The sequence below is a fragment of the Physella acuta genome, unplaced genomic scaffold, assembly GCF_028476545.2.
Source record: "Physella acuta isolate Inbredline_101_S28 unplaced genomic scaffold, ASM2847654v3 ptg001227l, whole genome shotgun sequence".
In the NCBI taxonomy this organism is placed as follows: domain Eukaryota; kingdom Metazoa; phylum Mollusca; class Gastropoda; family Physidae; genus Physella; species Physella acuta.
In genome coordinates, this window is record NW_026732744.1 from 6,178 (window position 1) to 31,127 (window position 24,950).

The following is a 24,950-nucleotide window of genomic DNA, read 5'->3' on the forward strand; positions in this document are numbered from 1 at the left end:
ACAAGTATTGCGTTACGTTATTTAAAAAAAAAAAACACTACCGTGTTTGGAAAATAGCCTAATTTTCAATTATCTTGAGTGTTATTTTATCTGTAGGCTACTGACCCTTGACCTTGTCTGCATAAGATAATCGGGTACTTGGCTGACGCGCGCTCCATTCATTAAAGGGAGATACACACGCATTAATGTGTTAAAACAAAGCGTGCGGTTGTATATGTATATATATATATATATATATATATATATATATATATATATATATATATATATATATATATATATATATATATATATATATATATATATATATATATATATATATATATATATATATTTAACACCCGACTTTATCTTCTCTCTTATTGTCACAGTGGTGCACATTTCGCCCCCCCCCCCCCCCCTCCTTTTCGATTCCCTTTAAAACCGTCTTTTCCCCATCCCTACCCCCAAACAGAGTTTTTTCCAGGCAGCTCTTCGAAGAAAGTCTACCCCCCCCCCCCCCGAACGAAAATGACTTTATAGAAAACATATACTTTTACCAGTGTGCCCGTGCCCCCAGAAAATGTCGTGTGTGTGTCCCGTCCCCCGTCGTCGTCGTCCCCCCCCCCCCCCCCGAAAATATCAAGAGTGCCCCCCCCCCCCCCCCGGAGAAAAAAGTCTGGAAGGAACACTGCCCACAAATCTCCGTATTGCCACATAAAGATAAAGATTCCTGACTAAATTTAAGATTTTAAAGAAATGTTTTCTTTCCTCACGTGGCGTAGTTTATAAAAATGACCAAAGTATTATAGTAGGCAACATTTTGTGGTTGGTCCACTCGTTGATTGCAACCAGTATCGCGGATACAATCCTTGAACCCAAAGCTTAACCCCTAATCCTAGACATTAGCCTAATCTTTGGTATTCTAGAAACGTTATCGCGCGATTTTTCCGCTTTTTGGCCAACTGCATAGGCCATTAATAAAATGAGACCTATTAGGGGAGAGTTTTATTCAGGGCTCGTCCATTAATGACGTCACACTCTTAGGGGGGAGGGGGTCCGTAATTTTATGACTAGAGGGAGGTGGCGGATTCAGATAGAGTACCATCACACTTTTGCGTTTTAAAATAGTCATTTAAGAAACTCAATTTTAGCCGTTATTTCGCGTTTTAGAAAACTGCTTTAATAAATTGTAATAGAAATCGATTTTTAAAAAAAAAAACAAATGAAGGGGGTTGTTGGCTGAGGCGCGACATCATTTAATTTTAAAGGGGGCGGTCTGGTTTTTTTGTAACGACATGTGACGGAGGGAAGATGGAGGTAAAACTCGTCCAAAAAAGCGTGACGTCATTTATGGATGACCCCCCCCCCCTTTGAGGCATCTCTTCTGGGAAGTGGGGGGGGGGAGGCGCGGAACGAAATAGAATTTAAATAATACATACTTTGAACAGTGTGCACACGCCCCCCCCCCCTCCCCCACGGAAATTTAAGTCTCGGAAAAAAGTTAAAATACCACCACCCCCACCCCCTTCTGGGATAAATGTCCGAATAGAAAACTGTATGTGGGAACGGCAAATCAATATAACCATATTTTGCTTGTACCGAGACAAAGAGTTCATGTTTTCAAATTGATCACAATGAATGAGTGGGAGCTACACAATATGTTACACTTTTTAAGAGTGGAAATTATTTTAATTTTTAATTCAGTATTTCACAACTGACGTCAACAATTTTATTTTTAAATATAAAAATTTTAATTTAATAAACATCAGTGGCGTAGCGAGGTCGGGTGTCGCCCGGTGCGGCACTTAATGAATGGTGTCACCCCCAGAGGCGTAGCGACCTATCGATTTGCACCCCCCCTTCTCAAACATTCGATTTACACCCCACCCCCCTCAAACTTTCGATTTGCACCCCCCCCCCCCCCTTCCACCTTGTCGGGATTTGTCAAATTTGCGCTTAAAAGACTATTTAACACTCGAATTAATCACTTAATTAAGTGAAATTATCTTCTCTCTATATATTTTTGCTATTTTTTGCCATGGTGTCACCCCCCCCCTAAATGGTGTCACCCGGTGCGGTCCACCCCCCCCCCCTCGCTACGCCACTGGTAAACAGTAAACATCGCTGGAAGAGTTAATTTTATGACACGGCAACAGCTGGGTAGCCTGCGGGTAGCCCGTATGCTATAGCCAGCCGATTGATGCCAAGACAAAGACTTCACGCACAAGAATGTGGCTCTTTACGTTGACATGATTGTCTAAGTGGTAATTGGCTTATGTCAGTGGCGTAGGCAATGGGGGGTTAGGGGGGGGGGGGGTCATATACCCCCCATAGACCCCTCGGTATATATATATAAAGTATGAGGAGGGGTGTAAATCGAAAGTTTGAAGGGGGGGGGTGCAAATCGAAAGTTTGAGGGGGGGGGTGCAAATCGAAAGTTTGTCCCCGGGTAAAAATTGTAACCCCCTCCCTTGAGACGATCCTGGCTACGCCACTGGCTTATGTTGTAGGGCCACACCTTAGTGGTCGTGTGTGATGTGTTGTGTATCCTCGTTATACGCGGTGCGTGTGGGGTGTGGGGGAAATAAGTCTAGAGAGGCGTCTAGTGTTGCCAGTCAACGTTGTAGGTTATAGCGGACAGCGACGTCATTCGGTCGTTGTGTCACCCGGTGCGGTACTTCGGGGTGTCACCCCCTTCCTGCTGGAGAGGAGGAGGGACACTTGATATTCCCGAGAGGATCCTGAAAGAAATATACAGATCTAGTAAACAAAGCCAAATTTGAAAATTATATATATAAATATATATATATATATATATATGATGTAAACCACTAATTAATCTTTTTATGAAAATAAATTATGAATCCTTTTATGAATCTTGTTTAACAAACTTTTATCTCCATTCGGTGGGTAGTGTGCGAAACTAAGGTCACCATCATCATTATAGTCATCGTTTCTCCGTCGTGTCCTAGTAGACACACGGGTAGATGAAGTAGAGTTCATCTTTTTCAATGACCTCAGCATCTTGGGGGATAGTGTGGTCAGCACTGTCCCCAGCCGCTTTAGTTCCCCTAACGTGAGTCAGGTAACCTTTAGAGCTGGGTGTGCTCAGGGACGTCCTACAGATTCGAACCCAAATAATATGCCCAGACTCATGAGTGGGCAGTGTGGTCAGCCGCCTTAGTTTCTCTAACTTAAGTCAGATACTCATCAGAGCTGGGTGGACTCAGGGATGTCTTACAAACTCGATCCCGTGATCCGAACTCTTAGACTTTCGTAAAGTTGTAAGTTCTACCACCAGACCACGCCGTCCCTAAATATAATCACTGACAAAAACAGATTTTTTTGTTCCTTAAAATATGCAACCTTTTCAGCAGTGTCACCCCCTCCCGATTAAAATAAAATTGTATAAGGTTCCGCGAAATTGTGCACGTTTGTAAATATCAACCAATTTGATGAAAACTGTGTAGTAAAGTATGAATCTGCTAAACTATCGATCTATAATTAACTCTATCAGATAAAACCATTTCTTTCTCAGTAAAGTTTTCATTGTTACACCACACCCCATCCCACCCCTTGATGTATGATATGTTAGATCTTTCTCAGTCAAGTTTTCAATGTTACACCCCCTCACCTCCTTGATGGAAGTGTCAGACTACAACATGAAATGAAAACTACCCACCAAAAAGTGTTTCTCTGTAAGACTGACATCCATTCAGTTGAGTGTCACATCCCACCCCTCCTCTTGTGTCATGGCGCCAAACTAAGCACATTTAAAAGTAACGATAATAATCCATTTTTTAAATCAAAGTACGTGTATGCAAGGAGGACAATCACGGGAAACTATATTCGGAATCGTGCACCTTTATATATTACCCGTAGGGGGTAGGGCATTGTTTATCGTTTTGTCATGATGTATTATATTGGGTAGAGTGGTGGTATATCAAATTATATAACACGTACTTTTAGTTTTTTCTTTATTCCTTTTAATGTGGAAAATTTCTTCTATCAAAATAGATAAATGCGCTATCGCAAGAGACATTTTTCCCCTTCGAAACAAAGATTAAATTTATTCAAATTTATTCAAACAACGGTTACAATTGTAGGCACAAGGGCCTTTTTTCAAATTGGCCGTTTAAACAAATAAAACAATTCAATAACACATACCAGTAACATAGCACTAAAAATGTGGAATAAAGAAACAATGTTACATAGTTATCATACATAATGAGATAAAAAAGAGAATATAATAGATGAATGAGAAATGTTACAATGAGTCAGTTAGGTCATTAAATAATTTTAGTTTTAGTTTAGATTTGAATATATTTTCAGATCTAGATAGCTTTATTTTATTAGGAAGATTGTTCCACAAATTAGAACCAGAGTAGGCGAAGCTATGTTTTTGGAAAAAAAGTTGAATATGGGAATGGTAAATTAAGACGACGATTTAATTTTATATTAAAAGAAAATAGATCTGATAAGTAAGAGGGGGCTGTTTCGTGGAATATTTTATATAAGAAAATTGATTTAGTATATATTATCTTTTTATTTACGACTTGGCGACTGTCCCTAGGTGATGAAACGAGTTAGTTTTTTTTTTCTAAAATGAAATGATTCAAACTTAATTGTTTACAATCACAAAACGTGTAGCTTGTTTCTTTTAAGGTGCGTGAGGGATGGACCTTGGAATATGATATTATTTTGAGGGGTGGTATAGTCTATGAAATGCCATTTAACGTTATACGAATTAGGACGGATAAAAATGTCTTGTTTTTGTGGTGTGTAACATTTGCAAATATTCTGAAAAAAAAATCCCGTAAAGATACTAAGTCCCCCGCCCAGTTTTGTTCTTCTGCCTATCATGATAGACATGATAGATCGCACATTACCTATCGGGTTAACTCATAGTTAGGGAACGCGCACTTATTCATTGATGCGGGTAAAAAGCGCTTTTTCACCAACATAAATAACTAAAATATATACATGAAAGGGTGGGGGCGCAAAATTGATAGTTCACCCCGGGCGCCGCAATGGGTCGCTACGCCTCTGGAAGGGGGTCGTGTTTAAGTTCCGTGTTAATTAACAGACAGCAGTAGGGCTGCTAAGTAAACTCATTCCTTGTCTTTTATTCTTACATCATCTTTTGGTAGCTTATTTTTTTAAACACAAAATAATGAGAACGTTTTTAATTGACTCCATCTACACAAGCGCCGGCCTTAGTGGAGTGGGGATGTTGAGGGTGGGGTAATTGTTTTTAATTTAATTATATTATGTCTAATCCTTCAATACGTAAAAAAAAAAAAGAAAAAGAAAACAACGAAACTAAACACCAATCGTTCTTCATCACACTGTACACAAGTCGTGACCTCGGATCATCAATCTATCATCATTTCACCCCCCCCTCCCATTACATTACGTTTGAACTACCCCATATAAGCCCTACCTTCTTACGTCCGACCCCCCCCCCCCTCCCCACATTGTCTCCCACACACGTCAATAACGTCCGCAGTGCAGACACTCCGGTTCGCGGTGTACAAGATTTGACGCCAGCACTTCTCCCGGGGGTCAGGCCGGTGCGATTGATCCCCGTGTTTTGTTTCGTAAAGGTCAAACGTGCTGTCGTGCATAATGGTGGCTGCCATTTAAAAAAAAAGAAACCGCAGGAGCTCCACTGTGTGCAGATCAGGATGTGGTGACTGACACCACTTAATTACAGGGGGAAGGCAAGGGTGTGTGAGGGGGGGGGGTTGAATAAGGATACCATGTCTAGAATTCATATATATATATATATATATATATATATATATATATATATATATATATATATATATATATATATATATATAAGCCTATATATGTCTGTATAATTATATACACACACATATATATATGTATATATATATATATATATATATATATATATATATATATATATATAAATAAATAAATACCTACAACCTACATACACATAAAAAGGCTATAGGAAAAGCTACATCATCTTTATCCAAATAATGCAGATTGTTATAATAAATGCCTGCTTTTCACATTTCTATAAGGGCAACTGGTACAAGACCATTTTTGAATACTACACATCATAAACATTTATAGGTATTGTAATTTTACTGGGATACATGAAGGCCTATTAATACTGATACAGTGTGTACTTTTTTTTTAAAGCTCTTTCAGTAGATTGGGATAAAAAATATTTAATTTCACTATTGTAGCAAGCTATAGGCTGTACATCCATACTGAGAAACAAACAGTCAACATAGATGGCTCTTGCAGGACAAAATGAAAAAAAAAAACAAAAAAAAACAAGACAAATTGATTAATTTTTCCAGTTTATTTTATGTTGATTCAATTTGTTGATTTAAAATGTGGTTCATTTCACCCTAATACCAATTAAATGTTATTAAGACTAAAAATTTCCATTACCGGTATGATTTAAACAATCACATAATAATACTGTGGTTACACTTTAACAATCAGAATCTATACATTGTTACATGTGCTACATACCACAATAATATAATATAAAAATATAGACTGGAATTTCAATGAATGAATGTGATTTTTATAAACATAATAAAAAATAAATTTGAGTAAGTCTTGAGAAATATCTTAAGTTTGTGGTTTACAATTTTGGCAGTCATCTACGTTGTAAATGAAATGATATAAAACAAGTAAAAAGGAGTGGTAGTTTTATGCTTTTAGTTTGTGGCTTACAATTTTAGTATATACCAACATCATAATAAAATAAAAATAGTACAATGAAATATTTGTAAGTTTCTAAGTCTATGCCTTTCAGGCTTGTTGTTTTTTTCAATTATCAAAATATAAGTTGCACCCTTGAATATTATTAAAACAATTAAATGCATGGTCAAATAATTGAGGGAAAAATTAGGTAAATGACTAGTAGTAGTAGGCTGCTTGTCACAAATACAGATACTGAATCACATACAGCTAGGTCAACTAAAGACAAATTCTTTTTGCATACGAAATAATTTAAAAAAACAAAAAATTGCAAATGATGATTTTTAAGTTTTATAGTTATTTCAATAAGTCATTTTAATAAAGTAGGCCCTATAGTGTTTTTTTTTAAATTAAACAATTTATTCTCTGTAAGTTTAATAGTAGGAGAACAGTTTTAATTTGTATATTAACAATATATGGGTGCGATTACATAAGAGAAAATAAAAGTAACCTAGTTATAAGTAGTGAATTAGAAAACAATATATTGCAAATAATATTCAGTAATTAATTGTAGACCTATAAAAAATGTGGTTACATCATCAGTGGTTTTAATAATTATAACATATTTTGGTAACACATTACTGGTAAAATATTTAATTGATAAAAAATAATATGGCCCATATTAATCGGCTATTTGAATTTTTTTTCAAATTTAGTTTTTGTAAATGTTTGCTTAAGGGAAAGTCATCAGTGCATCACTACAAAACAAAAGTTTCAAGTTTGGTTCTATGACAGGAGTCCATGAGACCTTCCTGGGACCAGCCAAGTGTGATGGGTAACTAACTAAAAATTTAGGGAAAGTAAAGACAGATAGGCATGGAACATATGCAGAAGTCACAGAAACAGGTGAATCCTTTTTCATCTGCCATATAGATTATCAGGACGAAAGAGTTATTTTACTTGCCCAGTATTTAAATTACAGAAACAGTGCTGCCCTCTTAATCAATGTTTCTCATAATAATTACAAACACAAATCTTCTACAATCACATTTCTATCACTTAGATTTATGCTCTTCAGCAGGTTTAAATGTTCTAACCAGTTAGAGTTATGCTTTTTGAGTGGTTAAATATTATCAAGATTAAATCATATCTTGAATGAAAAAATGTGTATAACTACAAATACTAAAAAAAGGTAGTTACTGATTATGAAGTAAAACCACAACCATCTCAAATTTGTAAAGTTATAATATTCTTGGTTTGAAAAGTACCAACATTACATAAGGCGCAAATGGTGGAACTATCAATGTAACATCAACATAACGGCCAGGAGGTGTTAGTAAAATAATCATACATATTTAAATCACAAGGACGTATTTAACAGGGACTCATGAATTATGGTAAGAATAAAACATGTTATATAAACTAAACATATCTTCTGAGCAGTAAGGACTTGTTATATTTGTAAACTGTGTAACAATATTGCTAGGATCTGGACAGGTACAATGGATATCAATTACAGAACTGAACAAACTGACCAGTAGCGACAACTCAAGACCACTGACAACTGGCGATATTCTCACATGGGTGGTGACCCAAGCCAACACCAGTGGGAATGTTACCTGTGATATTTAGTCTAAGATGTAACGCACAGTCAGTAATTAGGGTCTTTAGTCTAAGATGTCACGTTCGGTCAATAGTTGGGGTCTGTAGTCTAAAATGTCACTCCAGGTCAGTCGTGCGGTTCTTTAGTCTAAGATGTCATGCCTGGTCAGCTGCTGGGGTCTGTAATTAGTGACAGTGGTATCATAACAATTATATTCAACAACGAATTATAAGTAAAGGCAAAATTTATCTCAACATTAAAACAGTGACGGGGCTTTGAGCAGACACTTAGGACTTCTTGCGAGTTGGATCCTGGTAACAGATGAGAGAGATACTACCCTCCTGTCGTGTGGCTGTGTACCTGGTGTTGAGGTTAAAAAACATTGTTACAATTTTTTGCTTTGTAATTTACAATAAAAAGAGTTAATTAAGCTTGAATTTGAATATATAAAAAGCAAAAGTTAAAAAAATATCTATTTTAAAACATATTCATCTTCTAAGGAGTAGTAATATTTTTTTCTCATTCAATAGCTTTTATATTTGAAGACTTGTCAATCATAATTACTCAACATATATAATTGCATCTTAGTACAGATAAAAATCTGTAAATTTTTATAAAGAGGTAATAAGTTAAAGGAGAAGGGGGTGGCTAAGTAAAATAATGGTTAGATGTTTGATAAAAATCTAAATGACCTGTAAATAAATTAAACTTTAATGTCACTTAAATTGTAATAAAAATTATTTTTGAAATCAAACTTTTTAAACAACATTTCTACTAAACAAAGTAAAAAAAAAACAAAAAAAAACAACAACTTTAAGCTGTAAATTCAATTTGATGGCATGGTTTATTTGATCTTACAACAACATACCTCAGCCCAGTGGGAACTAGCATGGAGTCATTGGTTTCAAGCTTGTATAGACTTCCATCAACACTGACCTCTGACCTTCCTTCCTATGTGGTCATATATTATTAAAAATAAAACACTTCTTGGACAACTAAAAGGTCAAAATGTGTGTAAAGATAAAAAAAAACCCTAAATAAAAAACTAAAAGAGTACTAGAGCTACTGACAATCTGCCAAATCCATGTCTCTGCTTTATCACACTGGTCTGTGTTTTCTCCCTTGCCATAAACTTTGACCTGAAAATACATTTTTACAAAAACATTCATATTTATTGTGCAGTAATATTGGTATTTTTTAACATGGTTCAATAATTCATGGCTACTTAATAGTATCACTGCAGTATCTCAAACCCTGGCTTTGCAAAGAACTAGCAAGGCCCTTCTAGCCAGACCCAGAACCTTTCAGTATTCCTTGTCAAAAATTGTGTTACCAAGAACATCTTATGTAAAACAACAACAACAATATCACAACTGAAGTGTAAATACTATCTCCCAATCATTATTTGATGTAATATTTGTTACAAAAAATGCAACTGTTTCATCTCTGAATAAATCATACTCAGACAATGAAACCATAATATCAATCATAATAATAATAATGATTATAATAAAACGTTTAAAAATAATAATAAAAAAAATAATATTAACAATAATAATAAAAAATAATACAGACAAATATATTACCAATTAAGGGTTTAATTTTCCACATCCATACTTCTTTACTTGACAACATTAAATAGTGCAATCAGTACTCACTGAGAATTGATTATTATCCCCAAACAACTGGACAAAGCCTTTGCTATCAATCTCCTCCCTATGATCCTCAATCCACTTGTGGAGGTTAAAAGGATCTTGAAGACTGGTCTTACTGTCCAGGATTATTGGAGGGTTCTCTGGAATGGTTCCTGGTAACCAAGATGTATACAAGACAGAGATTTATAACAAAGAAAAAAGTTCACTTTCAAGTAAGGTACCACACATTGCCTTGGCTATGTATTCTAATAACTATACAGTTTCTTATAAAGAAGTGAATTTTTTTCTAGACAATAGCAATACAACTTTTAATTATTACTATTTCATAAACATAATAAGATTCAAAGAATTTACATGAAGTTTTATTTTAAAAACATCTAAACCTATGGAGTTTAAATTCTGCTTTTGAATTCAAACATTATAATGTGCAGTTTAAGCTAAGGAAAGAAAATACTTTTTTAAACAATCAAATATATTGTTCAAGATTAAAACACAACAAAAAACTTTTCACCAAACAAATAAAGCAAAAAATAAAATTTGTGTGATTGCAACAGTTGAACACAGTGGTTGGTAACACCCATGTGCAGTTTCTTACAATAAATCAATTAAGTTCTTTTAATTACCACAGCATACACATTTTAATACTATAATACAAGGAGTTTTATTTTTATAAATTTTGTTTTAATATCCTGACATTTTGCAACTGAAAATATAACTGTATATCTGGCTGCCTACACATATTTAGCCGTATTTAAAAAATAAAAAAAAAAAACTTATTATGTGAAAGTATTTCTGACCCCTGGTCTAATTATTTAAACATTGGTGCAACCAGCAACATAACCCAGCCACTTACACAAGTTCATTAATTTGTTTCCATTATAAATAAGATTAAAAACATCTGAAAGCAAAAATTTCAAAGCATTTAAGCATTTAGACAAAAAGCATAAATAAACAGTCATTTAAATTCTACCTTCAAATTTACAGATATCAGGTATTTAACATACCTGGAATAGACTTTCCTGTCTTGTGTTGTTCTGATTCAAAATACCTTTATTCAAAACAAAAACAAATATAATTTAATTCATACAGCATATTTCTAAACATTTGTTGCTAAGTTTAAAAAAATTAAATTTTAAAATAAACCCATGCCAAGAATTTTACCCTGGTTTTTTATGATGATTTAAAATTAGAAAATTGTGTTGGAAATTAAATTAAATTACTTTCAATTCAATACAGGCTGAAAAATGAAAAGCAATCCTTTTAAATCTGTATGGACAGATACAAATACACCATGTGTTGTTGTAAAATGTCTTAATGAATAAAAATGTTTAAGTTAGAAAATAATATATTTGAAATAGTGTAGAAAAATCATCTTAGATCCACATCAATGCTTTTGGTCACAAAATCAGAAGTATTTTACAGATAAAAATAACAACTATTATTATGATCATAATATTATTTACAATCAAAAGTTGACTATTCATGAACAATAAGACTTTAGCAGTAATTTTATAATATTTATCATTTGGTTGCCATCTTTATAAATATTTTGCAACATTATGAAACAATATTTGGAGACGTGAAAATATGTAGGTTTATAAAATATAATAACGTAAGGTCAGTATTGTGAATTTTTCTTGAGGTTTTTTTTCAAAATAACAATCTATATTTTTCTGGAAAAAAAAAGCTAGCATTACAATGAAAATGAAGGTATAAAGTGGGATATAATACTAATACAATGGCAGTGTCGCCAATTCTTACCTTCTGTACTGTTTTTAAATGAGTTATGAAATACCTTTTTATGACAGGACCAAGCTCTGTGCCTAGATCTGTGCAATAGAACCATTCTTCATATAGGGAGTCTGTAGTGGGTTCTCCATCCACTGTCTGGTAATATCTGTAGGTATTCCAGAGTCACAAATAATTTAACTTAAAAAAAAAAAACAGCAACCATTTGACAAATATAAGAAATATTTTTAAAAATAATGAATAAATGTAAAGAAATTTTTAAAAAAAATCTGCATCCATCATCAACTACCAAACATATTTAGTTTTCAAAAGTGTTTTTTATTGAAGAAAAAAAAAGTGTATGAAAACAAAAGGTTATGAAAATGTGCAGCCCTACCTTAAACCATCTAACTCAGTTTTCTCCCTTTCTCTCTCAATCACCAGCCCAATTGTGTTCTCATGCCTTTGAGGAGAATGTGCAATTTTTCCAGGCAATAAGAAAATCTTTTAAAATGTGCACGGAAATAATAATTATTACAAATATGTAAATAAAAATTTATTATAAAAGATGTTCATATTAAACTTTCAGTAACAAGAACCACTGTTGAAACAAAATCATCTCACAAATATGTATTGGTATTGAATAATTAGTCATATCTACATACACAATTCCTAATTTGAAAGCTATGTAAGGTTTTCTTACTTCTCCTTCTTTGATGACAACATCCCTGTGTTTCCCATGTTCAATAACTTTCAAACACATGTCTCCTTTCAACATGTAAAACAACTGTCCAGAAGAAAAAAAAAATAGAACATGCATTTGACTTTTATTATCTAATATATAAAGCTCAATTCTGTAACGCATATGTTTGTCGTTGGCATTTCTACGGATTTAAGTGTTAGATCAATTATCGTGCGCGTTTGTCTAAATTTATGAGTTAAAAAATTACTATTAAAAGTATTGGGAAATCATTTTCATTTTTCAAATTATAGTAATAATTGTCGGCATGTTCATTAAACACAAGTTTTAAAAAAAATATCATCTTTTACAAAAATTCTAATTATGTTTTTATTTAGTCCTATAGCGCTTACTTCCCTTTGATAAATTAGGCAAAACACAATTACTTCCCTTTATGAAACCCATTGCATTAGTTGAAAAGCATTTACTTTTTAATTACTTTGTTTTGGTGTTGGGAAAAAAATAATTACATAATTAGCGGGGATTGATCAAGTGCAAATGTTTTAGGTATTTTACGGATAAGCTTGGAGTATTATAATTGTTCATTAAATTGAAACAGGCGCGTTCGTTTAAGTGAGTGCAAAAACTATGAATAAGTTGGGGTACTATAGTCGTTTATTAAGCTAAAACAGGCGATTCTGCCCCGGGCGTTTATGTTCGCGTTAGTGTTTTCTTTGTGTTTAGGTGGGTTTGCGTTAGTGGTTGCGTTTTGATTTGGTTCGTTTTTGTTCTTTCTTTTTTCGTTTTTGTTTTTTTTTGTTTGGGTTTGTATTTGTGTTTTTGGTTGGTTTTGCGTTTGGATTTGGTTTGTTTTCGTTTGCTTTTTCGTTGTTTTTTTTTTGGTATTGGTGTTTGTGGTTGGGTTTGTTGTTAGGTTTTTGTTTTCGTTTGTTTTTTCTTTGTGTTTGTATTGGTGTTTGTGGTTGTGGTTGGGTTTGTTGTTAGGTTTTTGTTTTCGTTTGTATTTCTAATTGTGTTAGCGTTATGTTTGCGTTTTGTTGTTTTGGTTGGTTGTGGTTTGGGTGGGCAATGCCGGGTTTATGATGATTACTAAACACACAGGTAATGGTCTTTAACGGAAAGGTTTTTCACAGAAGCCAGAGCAGGGCCTGGCCGGGACGGCTAGTTATTAATACATTTCAAAATACAAAACATTTTCATAAGGAATTACTTAAAAATCACATAATTTTTAAAATTATAAACTGACCATAATTTCTAGAAAAGATGAACCAAACCAGTAATGGTAACAATTAAAAAAAAATAATGGCTGTTTAAATGTTTTAGGAACAATATTAGCATACTTAAATTTCATAACTTGTGTTGTCAACTAAATACACAGATAAAATGTTAATTTTATCCCTTTCACTTGATAACAGGCCACTAGTAGTTAATGTGACATAGCATGAAGGCTGGTCTCTTTTTCTCCATTTTCATTAGCAATCAAAGATATTATCCGGTATACTATTAATTAAACACATTTTTATTTATTCATTATCCAGTTTTTAGAAAAAATCAAGATAACTGATTTTTACCTCTTCCCCTTCTTCAATATGGTAATCTTTCCGTTGGTTTGGACCACCAACATAAAAAACTTTCATCTGGCCATCACTGTGCCTAGTAAAATTAAAACCAAATCATGCAGTTATTTACATTTTACATTATAGTTAGCTCTGTGCAGTAGTGTCTAGAGGCGGGGGTGTGGTCTGCACTGGGTGACATCATTTATGGGGGTGACACCACATTGAAAAACTGCAAAATGATAAGTTGTTGGAGGGGGATAGGGTGACACCACATAAAAAAAACGTAAAACGATAAGTTGTTGGAGGGGGATGGGGTGACACCACATAAAAAAACGTAAAATGATAAGTTGTTGGAGGGGGATGGGGTGACACCACATAAAAAAAATGTAAAATGATAATTTGTTGGAGGGGGATGGGGTGACACCACATAAAAAAAATGTAAAATGATAAGTTGTTGGAGGGGGATGGGGTGACACCACATAAAAAAATGTAAAATGATAAGTTGTTGGAGGGGGATGGGGTGACACCACATAAAAAAAAAGTAAAATGATAAGTTGTTGGAGGGGGATGGGGTGACACCACATAAAAAAACATAAAATGATAAGTTGTTGGAGGGGGATGGGGTGACACCACATAAAAAAACATAAAATGATAAGTTGTTGGAGGGGGATGGGGTGACACCACATAAAAAAAACATAAAATGATAAGTTGTTGGAGGGGGATGGGGGTTACACCCGAGCTAGTAGCACCACAGAAATTGTTTGAACAATGAAATGGATTTGTATTTCTCTAAGGCAGCTGTTTATAAATGTCTGGTTTTTATCAATTCAATGGTTGTCTTTTTCATCCTGCAAGTCTCTGCCCCCTACAGCAGTACTAATTCTATACTGGAGTTAAAAAGGTGCATCTTGGTGGTCTAGAAAAGCTCACTTGAAGCCCAGAGGTTACTTTGCTGTGAGAAGGCAGCTTTTACTGTGCAGATCCTTGCTTTAACATCTGCATCTGTTCTGCCCTGATGGTCCACAATACTAATCACTATCTAGGTAGGTAAAAGATTTCTCTTCCTCCCTCCAAAGGGCCTCTATTAAGCATAACTTGTTCAGTGCTGGTAGAGTTCATCTTTAGTAGTTTTTGTCTTTTCCTTGTGGATGTTAAGTCTAGCCTGCTCTGACTTGTCTGGTACCACATTAGTTTTATCCGGCATCTGCTGTTGTTGTGGGCGCGTCAAGTTATGTCCACAGAGTCCCCTGAATTCCATTCCAATGTCCCCTGATGGCTGTCTTCATTATCCATTAAATAGTAAGAAGGAAATAGATTGGTGACACAGGTATATTAGATGGACTCTAGTTTGCACCTGAAAACCATTTTTAAGTGTTATCCTCCATAAACAACTCTGCAGGACATCCACTCGAATGTGTTTTTTAATAAGGTCTACTGTTTTCATTGGAATACTGTAGTGGCGTAAGTGCTTCCAGAGGGTATCTTGATCCGCATAAGCATTTTCATAATCAATGAACTTATGTATAGTGGTGAGTTCCAATCAATTGACTGCTCAATTATGATGCGGAATCTCTGAGTCATGCAGAATCTATTATTGGAATCCTGCTTGCTCGTCCCAAAAGGATACTGTGATCAGCATTATTACCAGCCACCTTTACTTTCCCTATTGTGAGTCAGGTACCTATCAAAGCTGGCTGGACAGAGAACTCCTACAGATTTGAGCTCAGTATCCAAACTAAAGACTTTCAGCTTAGCAGTTGTATGCTCTACCATATGACCATGCCATCACAACTATAATGCAATGCATTTTTTTCAGAATCACAGTAGGCATACCTTGCCTTCAATTTTGAGAAAGGTGGACTAAAAATATATAAATTGGGGTGGGGGGAGGGGGTGACAGACACTGGACAAGGCCTCCCAAGCATTTTTACTTTCAGACTTTTTCCTCAGGGGAGCACTACATTTTCTGGGGGAGGGAAGGAGTAAAAGTATATATTTTCTATTTAAGTTAAATTCTATTTTGTCTGGGGAGGGGGAGGAAGACATTTTTATACCCCCCTGTGATGACGCAAGGTTACGTGGGATAGGTCAAGTGACGTAACCTTGCGTCATCACACACCCCTTCTTCCCCCCCCCCCCCCCCCCCCCACCAAGAGATGCCTGGAAGAAACTCTGCTCCCAAGATCCACCATTAGCTGTAGGCTTTAATAATAGAACTGTGTTGAATTCACAAATTATTATGAATTGCTGATAAGCAGAAATAAAACAACTAGCTAGATCTGGCGGCGTATAAAAAAATGCTACGTTGCGGGTCAGCTCGAATACTGACGAATAGACGTGACTAGTGCAGTGGGCCTATACTATCTTGAACAAATCTATTTTAGATCTAGATCTTTAGGCTATCGACCATGTACTCTACATCAATTTATTGCAGACAGGAGGAAGAAAATATTGTTTATTTTCTTCTATCCATTTATCCGTATTGTACACTATGGGTACTATCTTTGCAGGTATTGTGGTCATTGTGGCTGTAAGACTAAGGCACTACGATGACGGAGTTAAAGAAGTAGAGCTAGTCAAGGGAAATCACTATCAATATTGTATGCGTATTTCCTTAGTAGTTTCCCGTTGATGTTGATTTCACACTGATTTTCAGATTTACCCATTAGGACTAGGAATTTAGAATTAAGGGCCTAATTGATCTTGAGACTGGTCTAGATTCTAGATCTAGACTACAACCACTACCTAGGCCTATAGAACATTATTTAATATTTATAGACAGGCCTACAGATTCTAGAAAAATCTTTATCAAGATCTGGGCCTCCGAAATCGTCACAATCTCAGATCTGGGTAACAGACTAACAGCACAATCATCTCATGTCTCATAATCTGCATAATGACATAATGATTAATGTGATTTTTAAAAAGATTTTTACAATCATTTTTAATTGGCCCTAGGCCTAGATTGTGTATATTTAGGATTTAAATTTTACTAGGCCTACAAATTTTATTTTAGAATTTAGATTTAAAATGTACGTTTGTAAGGTCGGAATACTTCATAAGCATCATTGACATTAGCGAAGTAAATTTGAATTGATCTCTACTCTCTAGGTTGTAGGTCCAGCCTAAGACACTAAATTTGACTAAATGTATTTTTGTATTAATTTTAAAATATATATTGGCCGATTATAGCCTGAAGTTGAAGAAGATGCTAATGTGCCATGTGCATAGCGCTACAAACAATGACCTGGTTTTTCTTGTCAACTTAATGTTTAGGCTTATGTTTTGTCTTGATGAGACGATACCGATAAATACTTAAATAGTAGATTGAAATAGGCTATTGATATAGATTTATTTAAAAAAAAAATTTAATACTTAACTTTCTTTACTAGATAAACTATACTATGAATCCTCAACCTCCAATGACCCGCCTGTTGCAATTTGAGCCCATTGCGTAGCTGGTTAAGTTATTACGTTTTGTATCTTCTGCCTGACTGACTGGGGGGGGGGGGGGGGGAGATGAAATCTTCCTCTGAGTAGACAATTTGTTAAATATTTGCCTAGGCCTACTTAATACTTAACTAGAACTATGTAGAAATTTAGATAAATCTGATCTACACCTGGGGTAGAACTCCATTTTTGCTTAATTAATTAGCCGCTTCATGTTCACCTCCAGTATTTATAGTTATAATTTATTTTCATTTCAGTTTTAGTTTAAGCACTTTCATTTGCTGAAACTTTCACATTCCCATGATGCAATGGCTGATCCATACAGACATTCTTCATTATATTATAGTGCTGCCATTTCCTGTGCTAGCATAGCCTTTTGTGTTGCAACACTGTCAACATTTTTGGCATTAAATGTTGGATTAGATGTGAACCCACAAGTTGAGAAATATGAACCAGATTATTCTGTATATCATAACCTGACAGAAATTTTGGACCATGTTAAAAGCCTTATGCAAAAATATGGTGAATACATGTACCGAAGTGAAGAATACAAATCTAGGATGGGAAAATCCCAAATTCTTATCAGGGTATCCAATTTTTCTTCAGAAAAGACAGCACCACATCGTATTAAAATTTTTCTTGCCTACGGGGAACATGCCAGAGAGTTTTTCCCTGTGGAAAGCATGTTTTATTTTATAAAAAATCTGACGGCTGGGCTTGACAAGAACTTGCAAGGCACTGCTAGCCATACATACTCAACGTGGGTCCTCAACAATTTTGATCTCTTCATTGTGGCCATGGCGAATCCAGACGGTAGAGAACACATTGAACAATCTAAAAACTACTGCTGGAGAGGGACGAGTGCTGGCGTGGATATAAATAGAAACTTTGACTGGAGTTTTGGTGACCATGGAAGCTCTAAAGATCCTCACGATGGGGAGTACAGAGGACCATATGCATTTTCAGGTATGTTTGGTTAAATCTAGTAAAGCTGATAGGTTCACACATTTTTATGGCAGTATTGCATAGAATTTTTGTTTTGTGTGTGCTGGTATTGCTAGCTTGGTTTTAAACTCTGAACTAAATGATATTATTAACACATATATTTAAACATTCAACTGTAATCATTTACAGGTCACCTGCATTCAGTAAGCTTTCCAGCGTAATAATATTCTGATTGTAAAAAAACCTTATTTAAAAATTTACTGCGGTACTTTGAATTTGAAATAGCCTCAATTTTAAAATTATATTGCACACCAGAGAAATATTTTTAAAAATAGTTAAATATGCTATATTAATTACTAGCCGTCCCGGCCAGGCCCTGCTCTGGCTTCTGTAAAAAAACCTTTCTGTTAAAGACCATTACCTGTGTGTTTAGTAATCATCATAAACCCGGCATTGCCCACCCAAACCACAACCAACCAAAACAACAAAACGCAAACATAACGCTAACACAATTACAAATACAAACAAAAACAAAAACCTAACAACAAACCCAACCACAACCACAAACACCAATACAAACACAAAGAAAAAACAAACAAAAAAGCAAACGAAAACAAAAACCTAACAACAAACCCAACCACAAACACCAATACCAACAAAAAAAAAACAACGAAAAAACAAACCAAATCCAAACGCAAAACCAACCAAAAACACAAATACAAACCCAAACAAAAAAACACAAACAAAAACGAAAAAAGAAAGAACAAAAACGAACCAAATCAAAACGCAACCACTAACGCAAACCCACCTAAACACAAAGAAAACACTAACGCGAACATAAACGCCCGGGGCGGAATCACCTGTTTTAGCTTAATGAACGACTATAGTACCCCAACTTATTCATAGTCTTTTGCACTCACTTAAACGAACGCGCCTGTTTCAATTTGATGAACAATTATAATACTCCAAGCTTACCCGTAAAATACCTACAACATTTGCACTTGATCAATCCCCGCTAATTATGTAATTATTTTTTTTTTCCCAACACCAAAACAAAGTAATTAAAAAGTAAATTATTTTCCACAAAATGCAATGGTTTTATAAAGGGAAAATAAACCCATGTATTTTTATTTACAAAAGTTAACTTTAACTTTGTTCATACTTTTTAAAATCAAAACTGTACCTTAATGTGTAAGTAGAAAATGCAGCATATAGATCTATTAGAAATTGTGAGATTTCCTTTATTTATATTTCAGAACCTGAAACTGAAATATTTAAACATCTGAGTGACACATTTAAATTTGATGCCTTTGTGTCATTTCACTCAGGGATTCGCCACATATACATTCCATTTGCTGGTAAGTTGAAGTTTAAAGATCATGTTTGGTTTTTTTTTCATTTGCTATTTCCAAAATTTACATTCATTTTTTTTTTTGCTTCATATATCATCAAGTATACAACATCTATAGAACAATTTTATAAGTTTGAGGCCAAAGAGATTAATTTATTTTCTTAGATGTGATGGATTAAAAATGTATTTGTGAGAGCTTTCTAAAACTTATAGTCCTTGAATTCTAATATGTAACTCTTATAATACAATTTTTAAAAATTTGAGGCTTTGGAAATTGATTTTTTTGCCATTTATTGGGATGTTAAATTTAAAACATGTTCAACACGAACAAGTCACGTGTTATTGTGTTATTGATTTCCTTTAGTCATGGCTAACTGCCTGCATCTTATTGCTGTAATCCTGTATCTCTTTATCCATTTTTGGTTTAAGATTTAAAAAGCCTCACTATGATTTTTTATGGTGATGAATTGCCATTAAAAAAAAGTTACCCATTTGTAAATGATTAGCAATAATATTTTAAGCTTGTAGGTTAGAAAACTATTGTTATAAGATTGTATTGAGAGATCATATGGGCTTTAATAGAGATAAGAAAGCTAGAAAATCAGCAGTTTTTGATTGATAAACTCTTGGTTAATACCAGGCTTACATTGTCTAGTGCATTTTTTTTGTCCTCTGTTGTACTAAACAGAACCCATGATTGATATTAAGTTCATATTGCCTGATTGTTTTTATTGTGTTGCAGTTTCCAAATCTAAACATAACCACCTGATTGTTTTTATTGTGTTGTAGATTCCAAATCTTAACATAACCACCTGATTGTTTTTATTGTGTTGTAGATTCCAAATCTAAACATAACCACCTGATTGTTTTTATTGTGTTATAGATTCCAAATCTAAACATAACCACATGATTGTTTTTACTGTGTTGCAGATTCCAAATCTAAACATAACCACATGATTGTTTTTATTGTGTTGTAGATTCCAAATCTAAACATAACTACCTGATTGTTTTTATTGTGTTGTAGATTCCAAATCTAAACATAACTACCTGATTGTTTTTAATGTGTTGTAGATTCCAAATCTAAACAGAACCACATGATTGTTTTTATTGTGTTGCAGATTCCAAATCTAAACAAAACCACCTGATTGTTTTTATTGTGTTGTAGATTCCAAATCTAAACATAACTACCTGATTGTTTTTATTGTTTTTATTGTGTTGTAGATTCCAAATCTAAACATAACTACCTGATTGTTTTTAATGTGTTGTAGATTCCAAATCTAAACATAACCACCTGATTGTTTTTATTGTGTTGTAGATTCCAAATCTAAACATAACCACCGAGTCCCAGACAACTACGAAAACTTGTTGGAACTGGCCAAACAAATGGCCACATCATCCCCCACTAGACCATTCCAGTACGGGCTGGCGTACAACCTCATAGGCTACACGGCTGATGGGACGTCATTTGACTACATGCAAGGGGTGGCGAAGGTCTGTGTTGTTTTTGTTTTTTTTAACAGTGAAATTGTAATTGCTACTACCTTACTTAACACAAAGTTTAGTAATTTTTTTTTAACAGTGAAATTGTAATTGTAACTTCTTTACTAAACACAGTTTAGATTTTGTTTGTATTTCTTTATTGTGTTGTCAAAAATAAACATTTTACTTCAATAGCTATTACATTTTCACTCACACACACTCCTCCCCCCATCCCACCATATTTGGTTCCATTAAAGACCACATGACCACTTACAACAACTTTTGCTCATATTTAGTGGCATTGTCGCCCTGCTTATTTAGATGGCATAATTGTCACATATAATCTTAACAATAGTACCTGAGTTCAACAGATTTGTGTATAAAACCACGCCAGTTTAGTGGAGTAGTCTAAAATTTACTAATTACTTCTGTAAAATAGGAAATAAGTACTTTAAAAGTGCTGTACTTTATATCTTTTTAATGAGACTGTAGTGAGTGCTGTGGTGTGAGTCAGTGCAAATGTACATTGTTTGTTAAGCAATTTGGAAGAGTCCACTTACAACTGATGGGTGACAGTGGCAGCAATTGGTGACTGGGCATGTTAGCCATTCCATAGGAACATATTTAAATTAAATTTACCCTTAGGTTCTGAAAATCAGCCTGATTACATTTTTTTCAATTAATTCGACTAAAAATTAGATTAATTAAAAACATTATTTCAGGTTCCATTTTCACTTGCTATTGAGCTGTGGGAAAATAAAAATCATGTGGGTAGAAGTTGTTTTGATGAGTTCAATCCAGAGGGGAGACTACTAGAGGTAATTTCAATGTTTTGTACAGCTATCCGATCTTTTAAGATAAAGTTTATAAATAATTTAAAAACACTTTGAGAGGTTTTGATGAGTTCACAATCCATAGGGGAGACTTCTAGAGGTAATGTTCAATGTTTTGTGCAGCTATCAGATCTTTTAAGATAAGGTTTATAAATAATTTAAAAACACTTTGAGAGGTTTTGATGAGTTCACAATCCATAGGGGAGACTTCTAGAGGTAATGTTCAATGTTTTGTGCAGTTATCAGATCTTTTAAGATAAAGTTTATAAATAATTTAAAAACACTTTGAGAGGTTTTGATGAGATCACAATCCAGAGGGAGACTACAGTGGTAATTGATTTGTACAGATATCAGATCTTTAAACATAATGTTTAAAAATAAGTAAAACATTGAGAGTTGATGTATTCTCCTGCTTTATGCAGTGAAGGAATACCATGAAAACCCATTATATAAAGAACATAGCTATTTCTTGCAAAGGGAAATTGTAATTGAAATTCAAAACAGCTAGTTTTGCAAAAAAAAAAAAATGATTATTTTACATCTATTTCATAGCACTAATAATTTACATCACTTGAACATCAGATCTATTACAATCTATTCAGTTGGTCAATATTTTAATGCAAAAATAATTTACAGCACCTCAACATCAAATCTATTACAATTGATTTAATTGTTCAAAATGTTGGATGTGAGTGAGAGCAGTAAACTTGCTAGTTGGATTTTTTAAAAAAGCTCAACCTATTTTACAGGAGGAGGTTTCATTAGTTCACCCACTGTATGTAGAATTATTGACTTACCTGTATCTTTGGAAAAGGAGACATGTTGGAAGAGATATACTAGTAAGTCTGACCCGTAATTTGAGGTTTTTAAAAATTTCTTAGCTTAAATGCCCAAAACTTTTATTTAAAGGTAATTTTATATTATTGAAGTGGTTTTTAAAGATTTTATTTAAAAAATTAATGAAGTATTTTATTTTATTTGCTGTATCTTAACAGCTAAGTGGAATAAATAACACACATGTTTTTATTTTACCACTGTAAAATTGTTGAATTAGAATCCAGATCGATTTATTAAAAAAAATATTCTTTCAATGTTAAAGTCAGCCACAATTATGTTAGTTGAATACATTGATGTAGTCAATACAACTTTTTTTTTTCAAATAATGGGTTTTGTTTGATTTTATTTAACTCCTTCCTCAGGAGATGACTGGGGATTCAAAGTTTGATGTAAGAAAAAGTGAAGATGTTGTGTCACACAGTTTACAATCCAAATCATCACCATTGGTAGGTCTTCTGGTATTTATTTTATGAGCAAAATAATGTGATAACATCTGAAAATGGACTGACAAAATAGCTCCACATTATTGACCTCCCAGCTACACTGTTTAATAAAAAATAACAATTGTTCTGACATTTTGTCTATGGGCTCTTTGACATTGCACTTTGTAAATCCTGCGGTGATGACATTTTATAATAATTCTTTGCCTGATCTATTACAAACAAAATATCTCCTTATTTCCTTTGTTTATTTAACAGGAATTAAGTTCAAAACTAAAACATAAGATTCTCACCTCTTCTATGTTTACTATGTTATACACAGCTGACAAATCCTAATACATTTTTCTTATTCTTTCCACTTTAGGACCAGCCCAGTGCCTTTTCAGAAAGTCATACAACTTTTGTGCTGTTTTCCATATTTTCACTCATCTGTGTAGCCCTCGGAGGACGACATATATGCAGCTTAATGAGAAAGAAGCGCATCATCAGTTTAAAAGCTTTAAGTTCCACCTTTTCCCTGTTTAAAAGCTTATGACATATCTGTCTAGTAGTTTATTGGGATGTTATATTGGGAATTACCACTGTCAGCAGTGTTGCGGAGTCTGTTGTCTGTAAAAAAAATTTTTTAACTTTTTATCTGTCTCTTTGGCCAAAGATTCATCACTGACTTGTAACAGGCTACAACACTGAAGTTGCTGAAATGTTTACAGAATGGAAGTGTTTAACATACCAACTAGAACAAAAATTTAATTAGCCAGATTAATGTATGTACTTATTTAAAATTTCCATTAAGTGTTATTTTTAAAAAAGGTTGTGTATTTTAAAAGCTATTGTGGGTTTTTAAGTCATTTCAATGGAGACATTTAAACAAAATTATAATATTGATATGAAAAATATGAACTGACAAAAATTATATTTGTAGTTTTACTTTTTTTTTTAGTTTAAAGCATAATTACTCTATTAGTTTTACCCTTTTCTTTAAAAAATGTCAAATGTTATTATAGGCCTATATTAAAAAACCGAGTAAAATGGTTGTGTTTTTATTTACAAATGGGCATTCTAATTCTATAATTATTTGTTCCTTTTTTTATAACTTACCTAAGTGTTATTATTATTTTATTTAATATGTAAACATGTAAACGTTCAAACTGAAATGTGTTTTGAATTTAAATTTTATTATATATCTGAAGGCTTGCCTGATATTCTGTTGTTTAATTTTGTATTCAGTAATAGTCTACTTTAAATCAATTTAAATCTTGTCTTTTAATTACACCTGTAATCCACTTTACAAACATATATTGATTTTATTGTACAGTTTTTGTATAATGTTCACCACAATTTTAAGTAAATAACTATTGTTTCATTAAAAATAAAATTAACAGAACAATTACATTTTGATTATTCTAATCTTTACATTATGGCAGTACTGGTTATTGATTTAATCTCTTCTATTGTTAAAGCTAAACTTTATTGAAAAAAATAGATCTCATTAACAACACATCCATCACAATTCAGTGCAAACTTGCATCTATATATTATTTTCTAGATGTATTCATACCTAATTTAGCTGTTTAAACTTTTTAAAAGTCTTACATAACTAATTTAGATGCTTTTTTGTTTTTGAATAATTAATAATAATGGTGTTGGTTTTTTTCCTCTAAACTATTCTTGTTTTTTTTTTTCTCATTTTTTCTC

General features: G+C 33.6%; 2 protein-coding genes across 2 annotated transcripts; one reads left to right on the plus strand and one right to left on the minus strand.

Annotated features, from left to right (window-relative positions):
• Nucleotides 1–8,091: 8,091 nt before the first annotated feature.
• On the minus strand, nucleotides 8,092–16,462 carry LOC131957263 (3-hydroxyanthranilate 3,4-dioxygenase-like). Its single transcript, XM_059321997.1, has 10 exons — nucleotides 16,340–16,462; nucleotides 13,933–14,014; nucleotides 12,365–12,448; nucleotides 12,059–12,165; nucleotides 11,729–11,830; nucleotides 10,938–10,981; nucleotides 9,937–10,085; nucleotides 9,349–9,417; nucleotides 9,147–9,229; nucleotides 8,092–8,638 (listed from the first exon to the last, which is right to left on the minus strand). Exons 1-10 carry the CDS (start codon nucleotides 16,441–16,443, stop codon nucleotides 8,566–8,568), a joined length of 897 nt encoding a protein of 298 aa, XP_059177980.1. The 5' UTR covers nucleotides 16,444–16,462; the 3' UTR covers nucleotides 8,092–8,565.
• A 254-nt stretch (nucleotides 16,463–16,716) lies between these two features.
• On the plus strand, nucleotides 16,717–24,187 carry LOC131957265 (carboxypeptidase B). Its single transcript, XM_059321999.1, has 8 exons — nucleotides 16,717–16,770; nucleotides 17,628–18,336; nucleotides 19,572–19,673; nucleotides 20,982–21,157; nucleotides 21,868–21,963; nucleotides 22,728–22,817; nucleotides 23,178–23,261; nucleotides 23,620–24,187. Exons 2-8 carry the CDS (start codon nucleotides 17,679–17,681, stop codon nucleotides 23,788–23,790), a joined length of 1,377 nt encoding a protein of 458 aa, XP_059177982.1. The 5' UTR covers nucleotides 16,717–16,770; nucleotides 17,628–17,678; the 3' UTR covers nucleotides 23,791–24,187.
• Nucleotides 24,188–24,950: the final 763 nt, after the last annotated feature.

Coding starts and splice junctions, on each gene's coding strand:
- LOC131957263 (XM_059321997.1), bottom strand. CDS start 16,443: ATGACCACAATACCTGCAAAGATAGTACCCATAGTGTACAATACGGAT. Junction 11,831..12,058: donor ACTGAGTTAGATGGTTTAAG/GTAGGGCTGCAC, acceptor GAATACCTACAG/ATATTACCAGACAGTGGATG. Junction 8,639..9,146: donor CTAGTTCCCACTGGGCTGAG/GTATGTTGTTGT, acceptor CCTCAACACCAG/GTACACAGCCACACGACAGG.
- LOC131957265 (XM_059321999.1), top strand. CDS start 17,679: ATGGCTGATCCATACAGACATTCTTCATTATATTATAGTGCTGCCATT. Junction 21,964..22,727: donor CAGAGGGGAGACTACTAGAG/GTAATTTCAATG, acceptor CCTATTTTACAG/GAGGAGGTTTCATTAGTTCA. Junction 22,818..23,177: donor ATGTTGGAAGAGATATACTA/GTAAGTCTGACC, acceptor CTCCTTCCTCAG/GAGATGACTGGGGATTCAAA.